Source organism: Sabethes cyaneus, chromosome 2 (assembly GCF_943734655.1).
Source record: "Sabethes cyaneus chromosome 2, idSabCyanKW18_F2, whole genome shotgun sequence".
Lineage (NCBI taxonomy): Eukaryota > Metazoa > Arthropoda > Insecta > Diptera > Culicidae > Sabethes > Sabethes cyaneus.
Window position 1 is genome coordinate 183,303,316 of NC_071354.1, and position 19,627 is coordinate 183,322,942.

At 38.9% G+C, this 19,627-nt stretch overlaps 1 protein-coding gene across 1 annotated transcript in view; it reads right to left on the minus strand.

The window, feature by feature from the left end:
• Positions 1 to 18,847, minus strand: part of LOC128736423 (uncharacterized) — a 41,641-nt gene extending 22,794 nt beyond the window's left edge. Inside the window, exon 1 of the mRNA XM_053830905.1 lies at positions 18,737 to 18,847. Within this exon, the coding sequence (XP_053686880.1) occupies positions 18,737 to 18,847 (111 nt within the window). The remainder of the gene's footprint in view (positions 1 to 18,736) is intronic.
• Between the last annotated feature and the right edge of the window lie 780 nt (positions 18,848 to 19,627).

A 19,627-nucleotide genomic window follows, 5' to 3' on the forward strand; every position in this document is an offset into this window, starting at 1 on the left:
CATCAGTAGACCACGACGATGGATATGTGGTTGAAAAATACTTCACATTTATTAGGTTTAAAATTATAAGCTGAACCACAACTTTCATACTGTCATTAAATATTTCTATCAGATCGATAAAAAGTTTCTAAAAGCTTCCAATTCGTCCCAATAATATTATGTACGTACATAATTACGCTAAGATTTTGGACAAACGATAATTCTAGAAACTTGAGCTACATGTTACTCAATTGCTGTCACAGATCTAATCTACCTCATCGAAACAATTAATTCAACCCGCATGTTGTAAATCCCCCCATAAAAATCACCAAATTACACTCCATTTGGTGAGATGTGCCAAAGTTTCAATTAAACTTTACGTCTCAAAAAAACTCCATTTCAACCTCTGTAACTAGCAGCTATAATATCACTTGACCTATAAATTGATGACGACATAACTTCTTTTTGCCCGGCAGAAAGAAACGGGTTTTGCCATTAATCGAACTCTTTGGTTATGAAATTCACCAACTACGCAGCATGGCATCTCGCAATAGCAGTCAGTGCCAGTGCCAGTTAAGCTGTGCAGCACCAACAACGGTTCAGTTAACTTCTTACCCATATACGACATAAGCAAGCATGTTCTTCAAAAATGAAATACCCACTTTCACATCCCTACTTTAGAATTTATTCGTAGTTCCATACCGGGAGTGTTGTTGGGCGGTTGGTTTATTAATTTACTTTTCTTGGCAGCTTTTGCGCGAAAATAATTTTAAACTGCAATTTCACCCATCTTGCTGCTACACAGCTATAAATATCGTTCCGCAATCCAGCTCGACGAATACTCACTTTGCATTTCGGAGCCATTCTTTGCTACGGTCGATCCAACTTTTTATTCACAATTAACAAATCACCAAATGCCAAGGAAACAAATTTGATTTTATTTTCTGTACAGGCGCAATAACTTCCTCTGACGGATGCAAAGGTACACACACAAAAAAAAAGTTCGTAAAGCAGCACTGAGAGAGGCAGTCCTGTTTTTCGGAAAGTTTTCAGCACACAATATGCGTTTCGCGTAAAAAGCAAAAAACCGGCATTAATTGCGAAAGTAACAAACGAAAAAGTAACAGAAAAAAACGAATAAGCACAAACTAAATTTCAACGTGTAAATGAATCAAGATCGGACCGTTCGGTGGAGTTGAGCTTGACTGATTGAAAAGCTAAATCTGAGGTCTCTTCTTACCGCACTGTGGGTTGGTTGGCCATTCGTTGCACAGCGTAGCGCTTGGTTTAGTAGGTACCGAAGCGGGCTGCATGGTATTCATTGGCCTCCCACCCTAGCGGCGATACAGTACCGAACCAAAACCCGAACGCCGGGTTCACCGTATGGACGCACGGACGATGGCTTAAGTTGGGCGTTGATGCATAAAATGCAACATTCAGCTGCGACTGAAACATTGCCGTCTATTTGGTTGATTTTCTGTTACTCCGTGGTAGGTTATACCTGTACGAGTAGCTACTCGTTCGAAGCCGGTAGAGTTATGCTCGGTACTTTGTGCTTCGGGAAACAGGGTAATGTTAATCTCGTGAGTAATATTTCACAGGAGTAAAAAGAATCAATTGTCTGTGGGCTTTACAGCCTGAAAAACTCGAAAAATGAGTGTACGAGTCGACTTAACTCTTCTAGCACGAAACAGAAATGGAATTTCCAAAAGTCATCCAAAAAAGATTCATTCGTTTTTGTCCTTTTTCGTAGATTTTTGCTTGGAAAATAATAACGTATATATTAAGAGCAAAAGAAAATTTTGTTTTCACGTTTAAACTTTAAGTAAAAATGCTTAAAACCCGCATTTTTTTAGTTTTTGACGTAGGACTACGTCTTACGGCAATGTTTGGCTGAGCAGGGTCTCATTCCAAAAAATCTTTCTAGAAAAGTGGTCAGGTTTTGAACGCTAATAGCTTAGCGGTCTCCCGATCGATTTTCAATATTTTTTGCTCGAATCGAACATCTTCTAAGAATTGGTTCAAATGAAGAACGCTATTATTTCATAAAGTGTACACTATTGAAAAACTGAAAATAATGAAGCATTGTCAAACTAGAAATCCTCGTATCCTGATTGGTCGCAGAAAAGACGTCATCATGGCTTGCACGTGTTTTTTTGCAAAAAAGTGCCAGAAACTCCATCACCCTTATTCTGCGAGTCACATGACTCAATACGACAATTGTCACTTGGGTGACTCTCGTGTCACCTAGGTAAGAAACCCTTGTCACCTAAGTGACAAGGCGAGTCACCTGGGTGACGATTGTCACCTGATTCGCGGTGACTGCAACATAGTCACGTCACTCGCCTCGCAGAATAAGGGTACATGTCCCAATAGGTCGAAGATTTTTTACAGCGCCTAAACCTATACCAGTTTGATATCTGCGCTTGGGAAGTACCTCAGAGTGCAAAACCACCCCTCTTATTCAACCGATGTCATCGTTTCTTATTCTTCTTATTCTTATTAATACCATCACAGCCACAATAAAGGATTCCTGGAAATAATTATAATTATTTCTAATCGAAGAAATAATTCAAATTATTTTCTTGTCTGTATTAACATTTGCAGAATATCGTTGATATATTGCAAATGTTTAATCGGCCAGGCCAACTGTGAAGTATTGCCGCAAAGACGATTATACGAAATAAATCTTGTTTGAATATTTTATTCATACAAAGATGCATTTCAAAATCAGCAGGGGAAGAAAAAACGGGGACGTCTCGTACCAACCGTTTCTGATTAACTGTAACTTTGTTTTCGTTGGGAGTATCTTTGCTAACAAAGGTTAAATGATACTCCGGACCCTCGGGGATGAACTTTTGGCCTTTAGACCAAAAGCCTGGCTGCAATTAGCCAAGGTTATAGCGCCTTATTTCGCTCTCTGAAAATAGATTAATCTCACCAACTACCAAAAATATTAGTTCCAATTGATTCTTTCAAAAATATTGAGAGAAAATCATCAAAAATAAAAAGCTTTCACTCATCTGCGTTGCAATCCAGATCCCTCTAGTACTGGTGAAAAGATATTCTCTGAATCACTTCACACAATACACGTAGGTCATTCGGCGTGGTACTAAACGGTTTCCGTACAGCAATACGCAGTTTTGCGACTGAATTCCGCTAATAGCTCCATCGTTAGTCACTGTAGATGATCTTGTTGCACCCGGCGAATTCATTTCTGTTCGTCTTATTCAAGGACAGTTTTACACAAATTTTATAACCGATCGTTCACACAATCACGATAAATAATTTGCTCTCGAGAGATTTGTGATTGCAGATTAATACTTGAATTGTGACTGATCACTGTCTCAGATTGATAGCTACTCGGAACTGGAAACGTAAAGCTGATTTCGTTGACAACTTTAGACGTTGAAAATTTGTTTTACAAAATAAAACGAACATTGTTGACGCATAACTTTTACTATTCTATATACTCTTCTCGATAAACTGTTTAATTTAAGTCAATTAAAATGAAAAATTCGCGACGTCAAAATTTTTCGCGTCCGCCCACGCTCGCGGTTTACTTCGATCTTATTCAACCGATGTCATCGTTTCAGCATTAAACCTAGTCCAATGTGATGTCTTGAAGGTAAACAATTTTCTTAAAGTATAAAACCACCCCTTTTCTTCAACCGCCTTTAACACTTAAGATTGAAATTAGTCCAAATTGATGTCCTGAAGGTGAAACGTTATCGAAAAGTGAGCGGTCATCCTTTCCTTTTGCCAGATTGTATCCATATAGGGTACGGGAGGGTATTTTCAGCCCATTAAGCGGTAGCCTAAACAATATTCAGGAATTACGTTGAAACTATATTCATTCGAGACAAGATATTTATACCAGTTGATAAAATAATATTTACTAAATATCGGCGTGTATTTTGGTCTTAATGAAACGCTACTGAATTTGAGTTATAGTCGCGAGAAATGATGAAGTCGCTGCGGCAAAAATGGGCCCATTTTCTATAGCGGTGTCTGTGTTTTTTAAATCCGACCGGCCGTAAAAGCCTGCACAGAGTTTAGATGCTTTTCAAAACAGATCGAAAGAGAGTCCGATGGATAACGTATCGGTTTTGCCTAAAACCGGCTCATTGAAGATTGAAGTTGCTGCTGGTTTTTTCAGCCTGATTACGTGCCAGTGTACATTAGTCCAAAAGAGCGAAAAGCGGAACTTTTTTCCTAGTGTGTTTTGTTTTCATTTTATCATTTATGGTCAACAGGACTTTCGATCGTATGAATATCCCCCTTAACCTAAAACTGTCACAAGTTAGTCATCGCTGAATGAAAATAAAAAAAATAACTTTTTTGTGTTGGGAAATATAGACATAGTTTCTTTGGCAAAGTTGTAAACAATATAAAAGCAAGCAACATTGCTGAAGAAATAAAACTTCTATCTTCACCGAGTGCTGAATTATAGGGCATATTCTTTCAAACTACTTTAAAAACTAATTTTTCATACTTAGCTATTCTTAGTTGCATTTTACAATAATACAATGTTCCAGGCAATTATCAATGCACTCAAAATACACGTTTTCGCAGAATACCGCAAATCTCTTGGACCTCTACTTGTTAAGTTATCGCATATCCAAGCTTTAAATTTCCATAGATTCACAAGCCCATGTGGTAAAATGGGGCAAGCGGATTTATGAAATCAGCGCTTCATCTTAAAGCTTTAGTCGAGTACTATAAACTTGTATGGGTTCGGGTTGTCCCCAACCACCCAAATGAGAGTACGGCAATCATACGTTTTATGTGTTTCGCGTTCGCTAAACGCTCGATACACGTCCATTCTGTTGTGTTAGTAGATAGACACATAGTTTCTTTGGCAAAATTATCTGTCTATCTATATTTCCTAACACAAAAGAGTTATTTTTTTATTTTCATTAGAGTAAGCAATGATTAACTTTTGACAGTTTAAGTTTAAGGGGGATATTCATACGAACAAAAGTGCTGAAGACCATAAATGATAAAATAAAAACAAAAGACACTATGAAAAAAGTTCCACTTGTCGTCCTTTTGGACCACTGTGCAGTGCAAAAACCGTGGTTTTGATGTTTATTGAATAAAATTTAGCAAATTACTTACATTACTTACCTTTATGAAAATAGTTATAATACATTTTACGGCTTATGAATGCTACATTCGTTTCAGTATTGTTATATAGCGGCAAAGTTTTTATTTGGGAAAGCGCAGCAAAAAAAGGTAATGTATGCCGAATTTAGTAGCGTGCTGGAAATACCTTCCCGTATTCGAGTACTGCACGAATTTGTTCGAAACTGTTGTCTTGCATTTGTGCATGTAACGTGACAGAGAATTCTCAAAGCGAGGAAAATCAGCGACTCTCTTATCCAAGAATAGTTTTGAACGTTTCATTTGCTGCTTTGCATCAGTTAGTTGCTGGCAATTCTTTACATAGTTTCCATAGTCAAGCATTACATTTATATTAATTTCTTTCGAAAATGATGGACAAGACAAGGCAAGAGGTACCCATAGTGATGCTAATGTTTATTTGACTGTCAACTCAGTATAAGTACGGTACAAAACATTTTGCAAGCAACTTTAACTTATTTAGTAGCTTTCAATCATGCGAATGAATATATCGCTGTAAGAAATTATCGACTTGCAAAAATTTGGATTTTTCAACCTGCAGTACAACCAAACATAACAATTTTTTGATATCATCAAATCAAATACATAAATAAATCTATGTCTAACTAAATAGTGTTTGATGTTAAAGTAAGATTTGAGACGCTATTAACATTCATTCGAAAATAATTTAATATTCTCAACCTGCAGTCTCAGCAAACCCTATATATGCTGCATGTAGCATGTATACATGAAGAATCGTATTCTCAAAGCTCAAAGCTAATGCGCATTAAAAAGGGTTCTGGATCACTGTGCTGTGTCCGGTTCATTGAACTCTCGGTTGACCAATTGAGGGTTAAAATTTAATTTTTAGTATAAGTCTTCGAAATTGCAAGGTCTTAAGTCTTGAATTTTGAAAAAATTTCCAAAAAATTTTGATTTTGTCAGTTTTCCCATTTTGTCAGCTCAAAATTCAACATGGGGCTGACAAAATCGGTACATTACTGTAATATAAAAAAAAATTCTCCAAAAAGTTGCAGAACATTCTAAAATAAGCAACTTTGCTGAATATAGTAACTATCTATCTATTACCGGTTGCGAAATATAATGTGTTAAAAAAGAGCACTTAAAAATCAATAATGCTCAATAACTTTGCACACGATTTTTTTATTGCTTTCAAATGTTCTACAAAGTTATTCAGTATGTTAAAATACACATTTTCTCAGAGGACTGTGTGTTGCCAAGACGGATATTTAATAAGTTATAAAATAAATAAAAAAACTACGAGGTATACAGCCCTAAGGGTTGTACGAAAGGGTGACGTAGGACTATATCAGATCATTAGATCAAAGACTAATGTAAACTGCATTTCTAGTATATGTATGTTTATAAGAATCTGTGAGTGCCATTGTTTAAGTGAATGTTTAAAAGAGAAGACCAAAATATGCAGATTCAATTCTTCATTTAATGCAATGGTGGCTTTGAAAATACGTGGACGGGGGTTCATAAGTACAACGCCATCAACCATTGAGACATAGAGATTTCTTTTCAAATCACTTGTGTGCATCATATTGGTTGAAATACTTGAAATAGTTATAAATGATCAGCCCACAGGTCATTCTATTAAATTTGATTATGCGTAGCTTAACATGTTTCAATAATCTTGCCTTAACTCGCTTGTGGCCTTTAAAAGGGCCATTGGTTACAAATAACATTAAAGCTAAAGCACGTTCATCGCAAATATGACGTGTCATTCGGATGTCCTTCTCTTTTGACATGAATGGCAACAGGCACGTAGGTTAGCGGCGTCAAATCACTTCTTTTGCTCCGAGAAGGTTTTACTAGTTTACCTTCACAGCTTACTGCTTGTTATTTAGCAGAAAATATGGCACATACGTAAAAATTTATGTTTCATTTGATGAGAATCCTTATCTTCCTACCACAGGGGTGAGGTTGAGACCCCTCATCATCATAAAATAAATTCATGCCTCCAAAAACCCCCACATGCCAAATTTGTTTCCATTTGCTTAATTAGATCTCGAGTTTTGAGGATATTTGTGTTTCATCTGTATAGGAGCCCCCCTCTTAAGCCCTCCATAATATTGCTCTCTTACCCCCTCCATAAAATTGCTGATCATTTTATCTGTCCAACGATATATAACTTGTTCAGTTTCGTTCAGTAGCTTAGTTGTTATTAGCATTTGAAATCTTTCATTCAAACGTTACACTGCTATTTTCGTTTTCACAAAGTGCTAACCAGTCCCAGTATAGTAAACAAGGACGGAGTCCTACGTCAAAATTCTTGCCTGTTGAAACCTCCACATGCTAAATTTGGTTTCATTTGCTTGATAAGTTCTAGAGTTATGAGGAAATTTGTATTTCATTTGTATGGGAGCCCCCCCCCCTCTTTGAAGGGGAAGGGGTCTCAGTACACTATAGAAAAAAATCCTGCCTTCTGAAACCTCCACATGCCAAATTTGATTCCATTTGCTTGATTAGTTCTCGAGTTTTGAGAAATTTGTGTTTCATTTGTATAAGAGCCCCCCCTCTTACGTCCTTCTTAAAATTGCTCTCTTACCCCCATAAAATTGCTGGTCATTTTATCTATCCAACGACATATAAATTGTTCAGTTTCTTACAGTAGTTCAAAAGTTATTACAATTTGAAATCTTTCATTCAAACGTTACACTTCTATTTTCGGTTTCACAAAGTGCTACCCAGTCCCAGTATAATAAACAAAGACGTATTCCTACGTCAAAAAAATTTGCACTATTCAAAAAAAATTTTTCAATTTCGGGCAACTTCGCGGAAGCCAGACAACCATTGGATCAAAGCACTATATTTTTTCTATAAAACAAAAATGCTTTGAACAGGAGATCTCGAAAGGAATTTTAGAAAAAATTAATTGAAAAATATGTAATTTTTTGATAAAATTTTTCATCACTCATTAAATATGCTTCTTAGTGAAAAACATTTTTCAGAGAAAATATGTATTTTAGTATACTGAATAACTTTGTAGAATATTTGAAGCAAATGAAATTGAATTTGAGTATGATTTGAGTGGCGGTTTAAGCATAAATTTGGCTTCGAGTTAGAGTTTATTTCCGGTAGGTTTAGGCAACTGCACTACTGTGACCATTATGAGAGATCTACTGTGGCATGCTCCACCTTAATCTAGGTACATACGCGTAGCTCACCACTGTTAGTGAGCTTATGATCGTGTCAGATCGCAGGTTTTGGGTCTTGGTCTTGGTCTTGGTCTTGGTCTTGGTCTTGGTCTTGGTCTTGGTCTTGGTCTTGGTCTTGGTCTTGGTCTTGGTCTTGGTCTTGGTCTTGGTCTTGGTCTTGGTCTTGGTCTTGGTCTTGGTCTTGGTCTTGGTCTTGGTCTTGGTCTTGGTCTTGGTCTTGGTCTTGGTCTTGGTCTTGGTCTTGGTCTTGGTCTTGGTCTTGGTCTTGGTCTTGGTCTTGGTCTTGGTCTTGGTCTTGGTCTTGGTCTTGGTCTTGGTCTTGGTCTTGGTCTTGGTCTTGGTCTTGGTCTTGGTCTTGGTCTTGGTCTTGGTCTTGGTCTTGGTCTTGGTCTTGGTCTTGGTCTTGGTCTTGGTCTTGGTCTTGGTCTTGGTCTTGGTCTTGGTCTTGGTCTTGGTCTTGGTCTTGGTCTTGGTCTTGGTCTTGGTCTTGGTCTTGGTCTTGGTCTTGGTCTTGGTCTTGGTCTTGGTCTTGGTCTTGGTCTTGGTCTTGGTCTTGGTCTTGGTCTTGGTCTTGGTCTTGGTCTTGGTCTTGGTCTTGGTCTTGGTCTTGGTCTTGGTCTTGGTCTTGGTCTTGGTCTTGGTCTTGGTCTTGGTCTTGGTCTTGGTCTTGGTCTTGGTCTTGGTCTTGGTCTTGGTCTTGGTCTTGGTCTTGGTCTTGGTCTTGGTCTTGGTCTTGGTCTTGGTCTTGGTCTTGGTCTTGGTCTTGGTCTTGGTCTTGGTCTTGGTCTTGGTCTTGGTCTTGGTCTTGGTCTTGGTCTTGGTCTTGGTCTTGGTCTTGGTCTTGGTCTTGGTCTTGGTCTTGGTCTTGGTCTTGGTCTTGGTCTTGGTCTTGGTCTTGGTCTTGGTCTTGGTCTTGGTCTTGGTCTTGGTCTTGGTCTTGGTCTTGGTCTTGGTCTTGGTCTTGGTCTTGGTCTTGGTCTTGGTCTTGGTCTTGGTCTTGGTCTTGGTCTTGGTCTTGGTCTTGGTCTTGGTCTTGGTCTTGGTCTTGGTCTTGGTCTTGGTCTTGGTCTTGGTCTTGGTCTTGGTCTTGGTCTTGGTCTTGGTCTTGGTCTTGGTCTTGGTCTTGGTCTTGGTCTTGGTCTTGGTCTTGGTCTTGGTCTTGGTCTTGGTCTTGGTCTTGGTCTTGGTCTTGGTCTTGGTCTTGGTCTTGGTCTTGGTCTTGGTCTTGGTCTTGGTCTTGGTCTTGGTCTTGGTCTTGGTCTTGGTTTTGGTCTTGGTCTTGGTCTCGGTTGTTATTGATGCACATTTGGCTGTTCTACTTGATTTTAAAAAGGAAATTTTTGGAACTGAATATCATTTCTAGCAGCTGACTTAGATTGAAATGATCTCTAATATATTTTTTTGTGAAATCAGGAGCTTGACTAAGATGCCCGAATCATGCTCATAGCTTATAATTTTATGCTGAATTTTTTTACACAGTTTTCTCAATGAACTGCATTAAATTATTGTTACATACTGAACAATTGTTTGTTATTGACTGTCTTCACGAATGGAGAAAATTTTCCCAGTAGGAACAAAAACAGATACATTCTTTCAAAGAAGTAAACGAGCGGAAGACAAATTCAACCCATACATTCCGCAAATATACGCGATCTCGTAAATTTGCACCACTTTCACAAAAGGTTAGAGACGTCGCCAAACAATCTCACAAACTGCATTCTAGTGGTCGATTCAGTGGCCAACCGACCCGAACACTATGTAGGTATATATTTCACAAGCCACTTGAAATACGCATTCCTTTCTTTGCTCGTTAAAGTGACAGAAAAAGTGGCATGACCGATCTTGTACGGTGAACTTTGGATATTTTCCGCAAAGCTTGCACAATACGTAGCAGCGGGCAACAATTTCCCGCTTTGGTACTCCCTTCGATAAACTTGATTAGAGTGGTCCTGCAGGACAGTTGCTGATCGAGAAGCGAAGGAAGTGGAAACGGGCAGTGATTTGATTGGATAGTGGTACGGTATTGAATGGGTTACAAGCGGAATTGCAGCATGCTTCATTGTACGAGAATGTATTTTTCAACCGCAACTCCGGGTTGTACCACCGCACCACCATACCGCCGCCACCGTAATCCGTGTCCGTGTAAAATGCTTGTGCTTTGTGTGGGAAAATTTATCTAGACCGAATGGAAAACGATTGAAGGAAATTTTATTCAATTCAGCTGACTCTGACATAAATTAATCACAGAAATGCACAGGGCGGTAAATCACTGGAAAGACGTTGGTGAAAATGGGGTCTGTCGCCTTCCGAAAAGTGAATGGAGCTTTAGTGAAATTATTTATTAAACACAACTGATTATTTAATGAAATTTTACAAGAAAATTCAGAAAACGTTTGACGACTTTCCAGTCTTTCAAACTGTTTAATTACGATAGAGCTATGTCTAATTGAACAACCTTGTTTATTTCGTTTCTGGCTGCAATTTGAAAGATATAGATTCAATTAGTTTCACTAGTATTTTAAGTTAGATTACTCATACAAACAATTTATTAAACAGTAAATCACTGATTAGCAAAATCGTCTGAAAACTGAAATGAGACTGTGTCGAAAGCGCATCAAATTCATACAGGTTTAAATGGGTATTGGTGGTTCAGTGCTAATTATACTAAAATCCAAATTAAAACCTAATCACTCGTGACGGATTAATTTCGAAGCGGTTGCGCTTGAGTTTGCAAAGTTAAATTAGCTGATCGATGACCTGAACTGCGGTTTTACAGAAGCAAATGAAACGCAAAATTGTTTGATGAACAAACAAGGTCATAACGGTTTCGCAGTTTGGTATTTTAATATAAGCATTACTACGTCCCTTGGTCAAAATTTTTCATTCACGGTACCGTTCTGATTCAAACTTCGAACAACATTCTTCAAAGAAAAATGTTCGAAACCATCTTTCTTCTACTCCCATAAATGGTTTAATAGCTTGACAATTTAATTATTTTCGTGTTAAAATTTTAAAAATCAGGATAAAATGTTAATTTATATTGAAAAACACTAAAAAACTGCTGTTCGGTTTTAATTCAAACTTCGAACACTTTCATGGTCGACATTCAAAGCTCGAATATTTCAGTCTCAGACATCGAATATTTGTAGTACTTTGGAAAGTATTAATGTTTTTAGTGTCATTCAACTTAAATAAGTGAAATTTCATCCTTTTTCTAAACACTGTCTTTTTAAATCCTCCTAACAGTATGATTTAAATTTTTCACACAATAATTAGTTTCAATCCGTACTTCTGAAGTCAATTGCTAATATTTTCAAACTCTATGTACCACATCTAGAGCAAGTTAACTTTGTACAGCTTTACAATGCAGTAATTCATTTTCCCGATGGAAAATCCGCAAAACTGGATAATATTAGTAGGTGTTCGAAGTTTGAATCACACCTCAAAACGTGATTCAAACTTCGAACACTGCACATGTTTGAACTTTGAAATAATGCATGAAATATTGTATTTGAACTATGCTTTAGTACATTATATATCTTGCACTTACCTAATAATCGCGAAGTGGGGAGGTAAATGTTCTAAAATTGGTAAAATAATGCAAACGAAAAAACAGCTACTTTTGCACGAAACGCTAAAAGTATGCGAACGAAGTTAAAATCTGAGTTCTCACTTTTTTCCTGCGCCTGCTGATTTCTTACAAGGAGTCCTACAGTTCAATGGTATACCTGATCGGATAGAGGACATTCTAACGAACACGGTGGTGTACAATAAGCATAATATTTTATCATATTAGCGATACTAACGAGCATTTTATTCTGAAGTGTTCGAAGTTTGAGACTGTTCTAAGTTTGAATCAGAACGGTACAATTATATTGAAGTTACTAATTCGCATTTTTAATGTTTACTACATACATTTTACTCTTTACTTTTTATGGTTTGGAAGGTCTTTGCTTGTTGACACCTATCTCCTCAAGTTGCAATTTTCACGTCGTCAAAACTTCTGTTTTCTTCTTGTTTCGCAACAAATCTCGCAAGCATTTGTAATCAAGGTGACTCTGGGCTATAAACTCATATGACCCAAATTGGCGTGGGAAACAGCTGATTCATATCTACGTTTCTGCAAAATGAAACAATCATCCATCGTAATTTCATCGCATTGCGATTAATCAGTTTTCCGTTGGCATTTACCGGGGGGCGGCCCAAAGCTTAGCGTGATACCATAAAATAAATGTTATCAAAATAATCTGGAAACTTACAGATGTGCAGCGTTTTGGATTCGGTTCACATTTATACTGCCAAACTAGCAATAAAAAGCCTATCTCGAATATGCTTACAGCACAATAAATTATGCGCCGACAACAGTAATTCAACAAGTATAATGAAGCTTGGATTTGCTATTCAAATAGATCGGGAACAGAAATAAACACGGTACCCTCATAAATTAAGCTTAGCGAAAGGGTTATGCTGTTCAATGTAACCGTTTTAATGGTTGCTATGTTCATTAATTTCAATGCCCATAAATATGATTTAGTGCCCGAAACGCTCATTTTTTATTAATTACCTAGAATAGAGAGATTTCAAATTATTTATTTTTCCGCACCATTGAACAACTATTTTTTTAATATAATGTTAGTTCAGTAAGAAAAATTAAAACAACCGCCTAAAGATGACTGTTTCTAACTTCACTAAACAAAGCCCAGAGTCGGTGCACCGCAATCATGTGAGTGTGTCAGCAGCTATAGGGGGATGTTTTGTTGCGAATGGTCACACATAGCTAACGGTTTTATAATACGCGGTTTAGAGCAAACTCAATAGTTTGACCTAAACCACGACGTTCCACGATGCCGGCTGTTGTTCGCAATTACCGACCGTCGCGCCGACCATTATGATGAAATTATGCAACAAACATGCATTCACTGCCATTATAATGCCACATTGCGCGAGAAAAGAACGATAGAACAGGAAAAAACTATATGGAGACACTAACATAACATTCTGTAGGCCAACAGACGAACTACATAATTTAGAAAGTCACACTCATTAATACTCGTAACACACTGGGAGTTGGCAGCTGTAAACCCGCCAAGTCCATAAACACGCTGCACTGCACTGGCTTTTATTAACCAAACACAGGGCCACGTTGTAAAATGGTCAGCCGCCGGAGCTGGCTATAATAAATTAAATTTACGAGATAAACTGATGCAGAATCGTTACTGCAAATCGTTCTATTTTATCTAGTTGGGTGAACCGTTATTACATGCAAACAGAACCTTTGGCTGCTAAACTGCAACCGCACGCACCGCGCAGTTGGTTTAATAACGAACCCAGAGTCCCCATTTGAATGGATGTGCATTATGATTGCGTGTATTGGATATTGTACATCTGTTAATAACCGAATAGACCAAACCATTTCGTGTTGTACAATTCGAGCGAAACTATTTTAGCCAGTTTCTGGCTTTGCTTTCAACTTTCTATGCATTCCATGAGTATCATTCACGAATTTCCACTTTATTTAGACTAGAAATTATGATAATGTAAGGTTGCTCGTATCCCAGGTGGTACGTACGAGGAAACAGAGACAGGACATTGCTATTGTGAAACACGGGCAAATAATGCTCTTATAGATAGTTGTTTGAATGAATGGAAATATGAATTCGCTTTGACATGGCTAGATAACACGTACCATCGGTGCCACAGAGGATCCCAACCTCTAATCTAGCAAATGATCCTCTTATCTCTTATCTAGCCGGGATATGAGCAACTTAGTGGAGGTCGAGTAACCAAACCCAGTGCAAGCTAAGATCGTTGAACGTTGCTACGAGGAATAACTCTGTCAGTCTTAAGCTTCTATTCCCATGTCAGGAGTGGCTCTAGACAGATTGGCGATTCCTTAATGTGCGTGGACTCCAAGTTATGGGCGGCTCACAACAGCGTCTGGTCCGGAGCGGGCAGCTGCGTTAATAGACGTGTTGTCTTGACAGTAAAGATAAGATGGCAACCTTATCGGGGATACGAATGCCCAGAACAGTTGGGCAGCGTTGTATGGACCAATTGTGGGGTCCCCTAGCCTGTACACCGATAACAACCAACGATCCATCGACTTTGCAGCTTCCTGAAGTCTGGATATCAGCTGCACTTTCTTTCCTCAGTAATATATCCATAATACTACTAGGGGTTTATCTGGCAATCGAACGTTGAACCAAATCGACGATATTCTTATCGATGAATAGTTCTCTAGAACATTATCAACATGCACTCTCTACAGGATGTCAATATCGACTCAGATCATGCGCGCTCAAAACTATCGAAGATGTACACCTCGGAACAAAGTTGTGCTCCACTGTGAAGCTACGGGCTTTAACGGGAAACTAGCAGTCATTAACCTTTCGTCAGAAAGCTCAATTTCAGAAGCAGTTTTTGAGCTCAAAACAGGAGCTCTGTTTTTAAAAATGTATTCACTGCGTTCATCTAGCCAATCTGAACACAGAGAATATATTTTCATGAACAAAATTTTTGTTTCAAACAAAAAAACTGCTATCGAAATTTGCAAAATCGATGACGATTAATTTCACCTTAACCCTCGAAGACGGATGGGATAGGAAACGCTTAGTCGTCAATGAGCTCACAACCGCGATGCTATGTGAAGAAACCACGAATGCACGAAATGACTGATTTGACGGAGAATGCCTGCAAGCGATGGAGCGGAAAAAGAACTTGGAAAAGCTATTTAATGGAGTAATCTCATGTTTTTAGCCTTGACCTTGAAATGCGATCATACATATATGTTAATATTTTTTTGAAACGGTGGTTCTACAATTGATGAAGGGACGGTAGGGGAAAGAAATAAAAATTTTTTGGTGAAGGTTACTGGCAGGAAGACGACACTATGCAGGCCCTTACGACTTACAAGGTACTACACGTGACGTTCTTCGTCTGTCAACGTGTTAGCCGTGATTCTCAGCGCGAATTTTCGGGAAAAGACCCCGTTCCTATAAAAAAATATTAATATATATGTATGACCGCATTTCAAGATTAATATTAAGACTAAAAACATGAGATTAGTCTATTTCATAGGAACGGGGCTTTTCCCTGAAAACCCGCGCTGAGAATCGCGGCTAACACGCTGACAGACGAACAACATCACGTGTAGTACCTTGCAAGTCGTAAGGGCCTGTATGGTGTCGTCGTCCTGCCAGTAACCTTCACCAAAAATTGGTTATTTCTTTCCCCCACCGTCCCTTCATCAATTGTAGAACCATCGTTTCAAAGATTTAAACTTCTCGGTCGGTGGTTATCTACAATATACGGAGGAAGAGGCACAATTTGTGTCTAAAACCCAACCAGACGCGTCGCTATCTTAATAAGTGCGTTTAGCAGTCTCCTTTTGTCCAGCGCCTCTGCGGTTCAAAGGTACATGGGTACCAGCGAGCCACATGCCCTGGCGGGTGTTGTGGGTTCGAATCAGGTTATAATCTCAGATTATAGCTTGGTTCGACCCATGCACCTTCCAGCATTGGACAAAAGGTGGGAGTCAAAACGACTACTTGTTAAGCATAGCTTTAAAATATTAAAGCTATTTAAACATTGCAGTGCCGCGAGGCAAAATTTGGCCGAGTGTCGACGAATGCGGAGTGAGTAAATCAACACCACTTAGGAGGAAAAAGTGCCAGGAAGACAGAGAAAATAAAAAACTACTACAACTATTGCGCGCTAATGACATGTGTAAATTACATGAGAAGGCGAACCAACCTGAACACACCGAAGCCTGAATAGTTTAGGTAGGAGGATGCTAAAATTTATAGCATGTTACTCTGTGCAGCGCGAAGACTGCACCAGGTGATGCCAGTGTTTTTTTTTTTTTTCAAGTTTTAGGGGTGTCATTGAAACGATGTTTTGTTAGAAAATTTGTTCGAAATGTTACGTTTGTTAGTCTGTGCTAAGAGTGCCCACAAACGATAATAGCGTCCAAGCTTCCGAAGAGGCGAAGAGATTCGGCAAGAAATCGGACAGCTCCCCTGAAAAGGTCGACTCCAGGCATAACTCTACAAAAAGGGTAAGGAACCACTTGCGATTGCGACGGCACTTCGCTGGGTAACTTTCAGGATTTGGGAAAAGAAGAAACTACCGAAGGAATTGATGGAAGGTGTGGTTTGTCCTATCTACGAAACGAGCGATCAACTCGGTTGCTGTAATTACCGCAGGTCTACCCTAATCAATTCCGTCTACAAGGTGCTCTGCCAGATCTTGTTACATGTACGTCGTCTATCCCCAATCGGAAGAGACTTCGTAGAACAGTACAAGGAGGGTTTCAAGGGGACCCGTGTTACTGCGGAGTAGCATTTTCACACTTTGATAAATCCTCCAGATATGTCGGTAGCACCAACTGCCAATACATCATATTTTTATGGATTTCAAGGCAGCATATGATACAATCGAATGCGGAGAACTGTCATGTAGCAGAAAATTCACGAGAACGATTTTCCGGATAAACTGATGCGGCCGATTAAAGCTATTCAGGAGCGAGTGAAGCGCTAGGCGCGTGATTCGGAAACACTTTCCAGTCCTTTCGAATCTCGCAGAGAGTCGCCGCAAGGGGATGTGGACTGCCGCAAACACCGTAGATTGATGCCGGCATTTTTTCAGCTCTTTTGTGGTCTTGACGATCAGCTGTTTCGTCATTTTAGCCATGAAATTATTGAAATTGAACGTCCGTTTGAGGTTCGCAACTAGGAGACATTGCAAAGGTTTGGTGGTCTTTGGTACTACGTTTATCAATCACATTCTCCTTCGCGTGATGCTTCTTAACCCATTATGAGTCATAATTTATGACCCGGGTATACCGAAATTTTGACCAAATGAAGTGAAACTATGTAATCCATTATATTATGGATCGAATGTGTCGGGAAATCGTCATTTAGAATGGTTCCAAGGCCAAAATATCGCAGGTTTTATATTTCATACGTTCAGTTTCAAACAAACAAATTACCAAGTTGCTTAAATATTTCTTATCGGAATTGTGATAGACTTTACATATAAATACTATTATGCATTTCAGGTAATGTTTCGTCACAAAATGTAGACTTTTTCATGCGTTTTGCAGACAAAGTTTTTTTTCGTAATTTTTTCAACTTTTTTTCCGCCATTTATCACAACTTTGCACTGTTGAAAATACAGATGAAATGACAAAAACTGACAGATTATTTCACACACACATCAGATTGTTGTCTTATCTCTCTTGTAGTGATAGAGCAAGGAGGGGTAAAAGTACGATGCGGGTAAAAGTGCGATTCAATTATTTATCGGTGCAGATTCCGAGTAAATTTTCTACATTGGCATGGATGGGTGACAACTTTGACAGCTTGAATCTAACGTAAACTTTGGTTGCTTACGAAGCATAGTTGCTGAGTTATGTGCAAATGTTGTTATAGGGCGGTTTTGGTGTGATTTTTCGTTATACGGCAAATACGATATCAAAAGGAGGATATTACTTGTTGAAAATATGTAGCAGCGTTTTACATCACTCACATATCTGATTTGAAAATACGGTGAAAAGAATTTACAAAATATATTTCGCTTTTCCGAAATTTAATCTAACCCCGTCAAGCGCGAAGCGGGGTAAAAGTTCGATTCACGGACGGGGCAAAAGTGCGATACATGGACGAGGCAAAAATGTATAGCTAATTATATACAGCTTTAGGCACTATGTTACAGATACTAGGAATGAAAGATCTGCAGAAAACTGTGTGCTCTACAAATGTTGCCCGAAGAAAAACAAGGTGTTTCCGCTGATGAAACAAAAAACAAACGGTTTTAAAAGTTTTGATCTGACGGAGGCTACAATACATCAGCGCAAAATAGAAAAGGTGCAAATTGAGAATATTTCTTACCGAAATATAACGCAGATTGAAGATAATATGGTTTTGATAGCTACTGCTGGGCTAATTTCATGGATTCTAGCTTCGAACTTTTGCCCCGCTGTATTCGCACTTTTGCCCCGCTAGTGGGGTAAAAGTGCGAATCTGCACTTGATCAGAAGACAGAAGAATTTATTTTGCAAAACACTATTACCGCAGATGATTTATAGTTGAATGTGAAGGCATTGAGTTACTGCATCACTATAAAATATATTATGTTGTTGTCCATCTTTATATCTCACGAAAATTGATGACAACTTCAAACATTGCACTTATGCCCCTCCCTACTCTATATTAACAATACTAACTATTGAAATTCAGCAGTAAACAGGTTTTGCAGACGAGGTATGATATATCATACGCTAGGACATAATGGGTTAATGAAAGTGGCAGCTTCCCTCAAACACTTCGCTCTGTATATTTCACCGTTCACCTTGCGAAAGAGAAAAGTACAGCCGCTTGGATATTCCCTTCTTGCTGATCGTTAACCACAGATGGAAGATGAACCATCGCCTGAAAGGTGTTTTTTACCAGAAGCTTCAGCCGCTTCTTCTGAGTGATGGCCAGCTGTTCAAACACGGTCGGTGTCGACTGTTGTTTCTCCATAAAAATTTCAATTTTGACCAGAAACCTCTTAACCATTTGGCAGGTTGCTCCGACCTGCAAGCCCAAGCCGCAGAACGATGACGCCACCTTGTTCTCGGTCTTCCTCTTCAGCTTCTACTGCACTTCAAGGTCGTACAACACCGTGAGGTGGTCGGTACCAGACCTACATTCGACGCTATGGCCTTTCTCCAGAAAAAGTGTATATATTGTAAAAGCTGGATTGGTTATATTCGGCAGATACGAAGTACCTCACGATAACTAAATTCTTCGCTCCGAGGTAGACCTGGCGGTGCAGACAAAGAGCCGAGCGTAGTTGCTCAATTTATAACGCTGTTATTTTTTTCCAGTTTACAACAGGGTTGCTACGATTAGCGATGGATAGGTTGATTCGTCCCCAGGTGGCAGTGTTATCGCATGAAAATCGGTCCGTTTTGTTATTCCATACGTTATAAACGTTATACGGTATAAACCGGCATGGAATGAGTTTGTTAGCATGGGGGCATTGTCATGCAGGAGAAATCTTAAGCATCATCGCACCAGGATAAGTAAATATATGGTATAAAGCGGCTCCAGAGAAACCAATGTTCGCCTTCCACGGATAGTGACTATTGGCGACTATTAGTGACTATTGGTGGTTAAAGAGTTCCTATACTTGGGATCTCTGGTCACCGACGACAATAATATGAGTAAGGAGATTCAATATCGCATTCAAGCTGAAAGTCGAGTCTACTTTTCCCTCCCCAGACGATTTGATCGAGGACCAGCAAACCAGCGCTCACCTGACCTAACTATTTTGCTCGCTGTGTTTGATTCCAA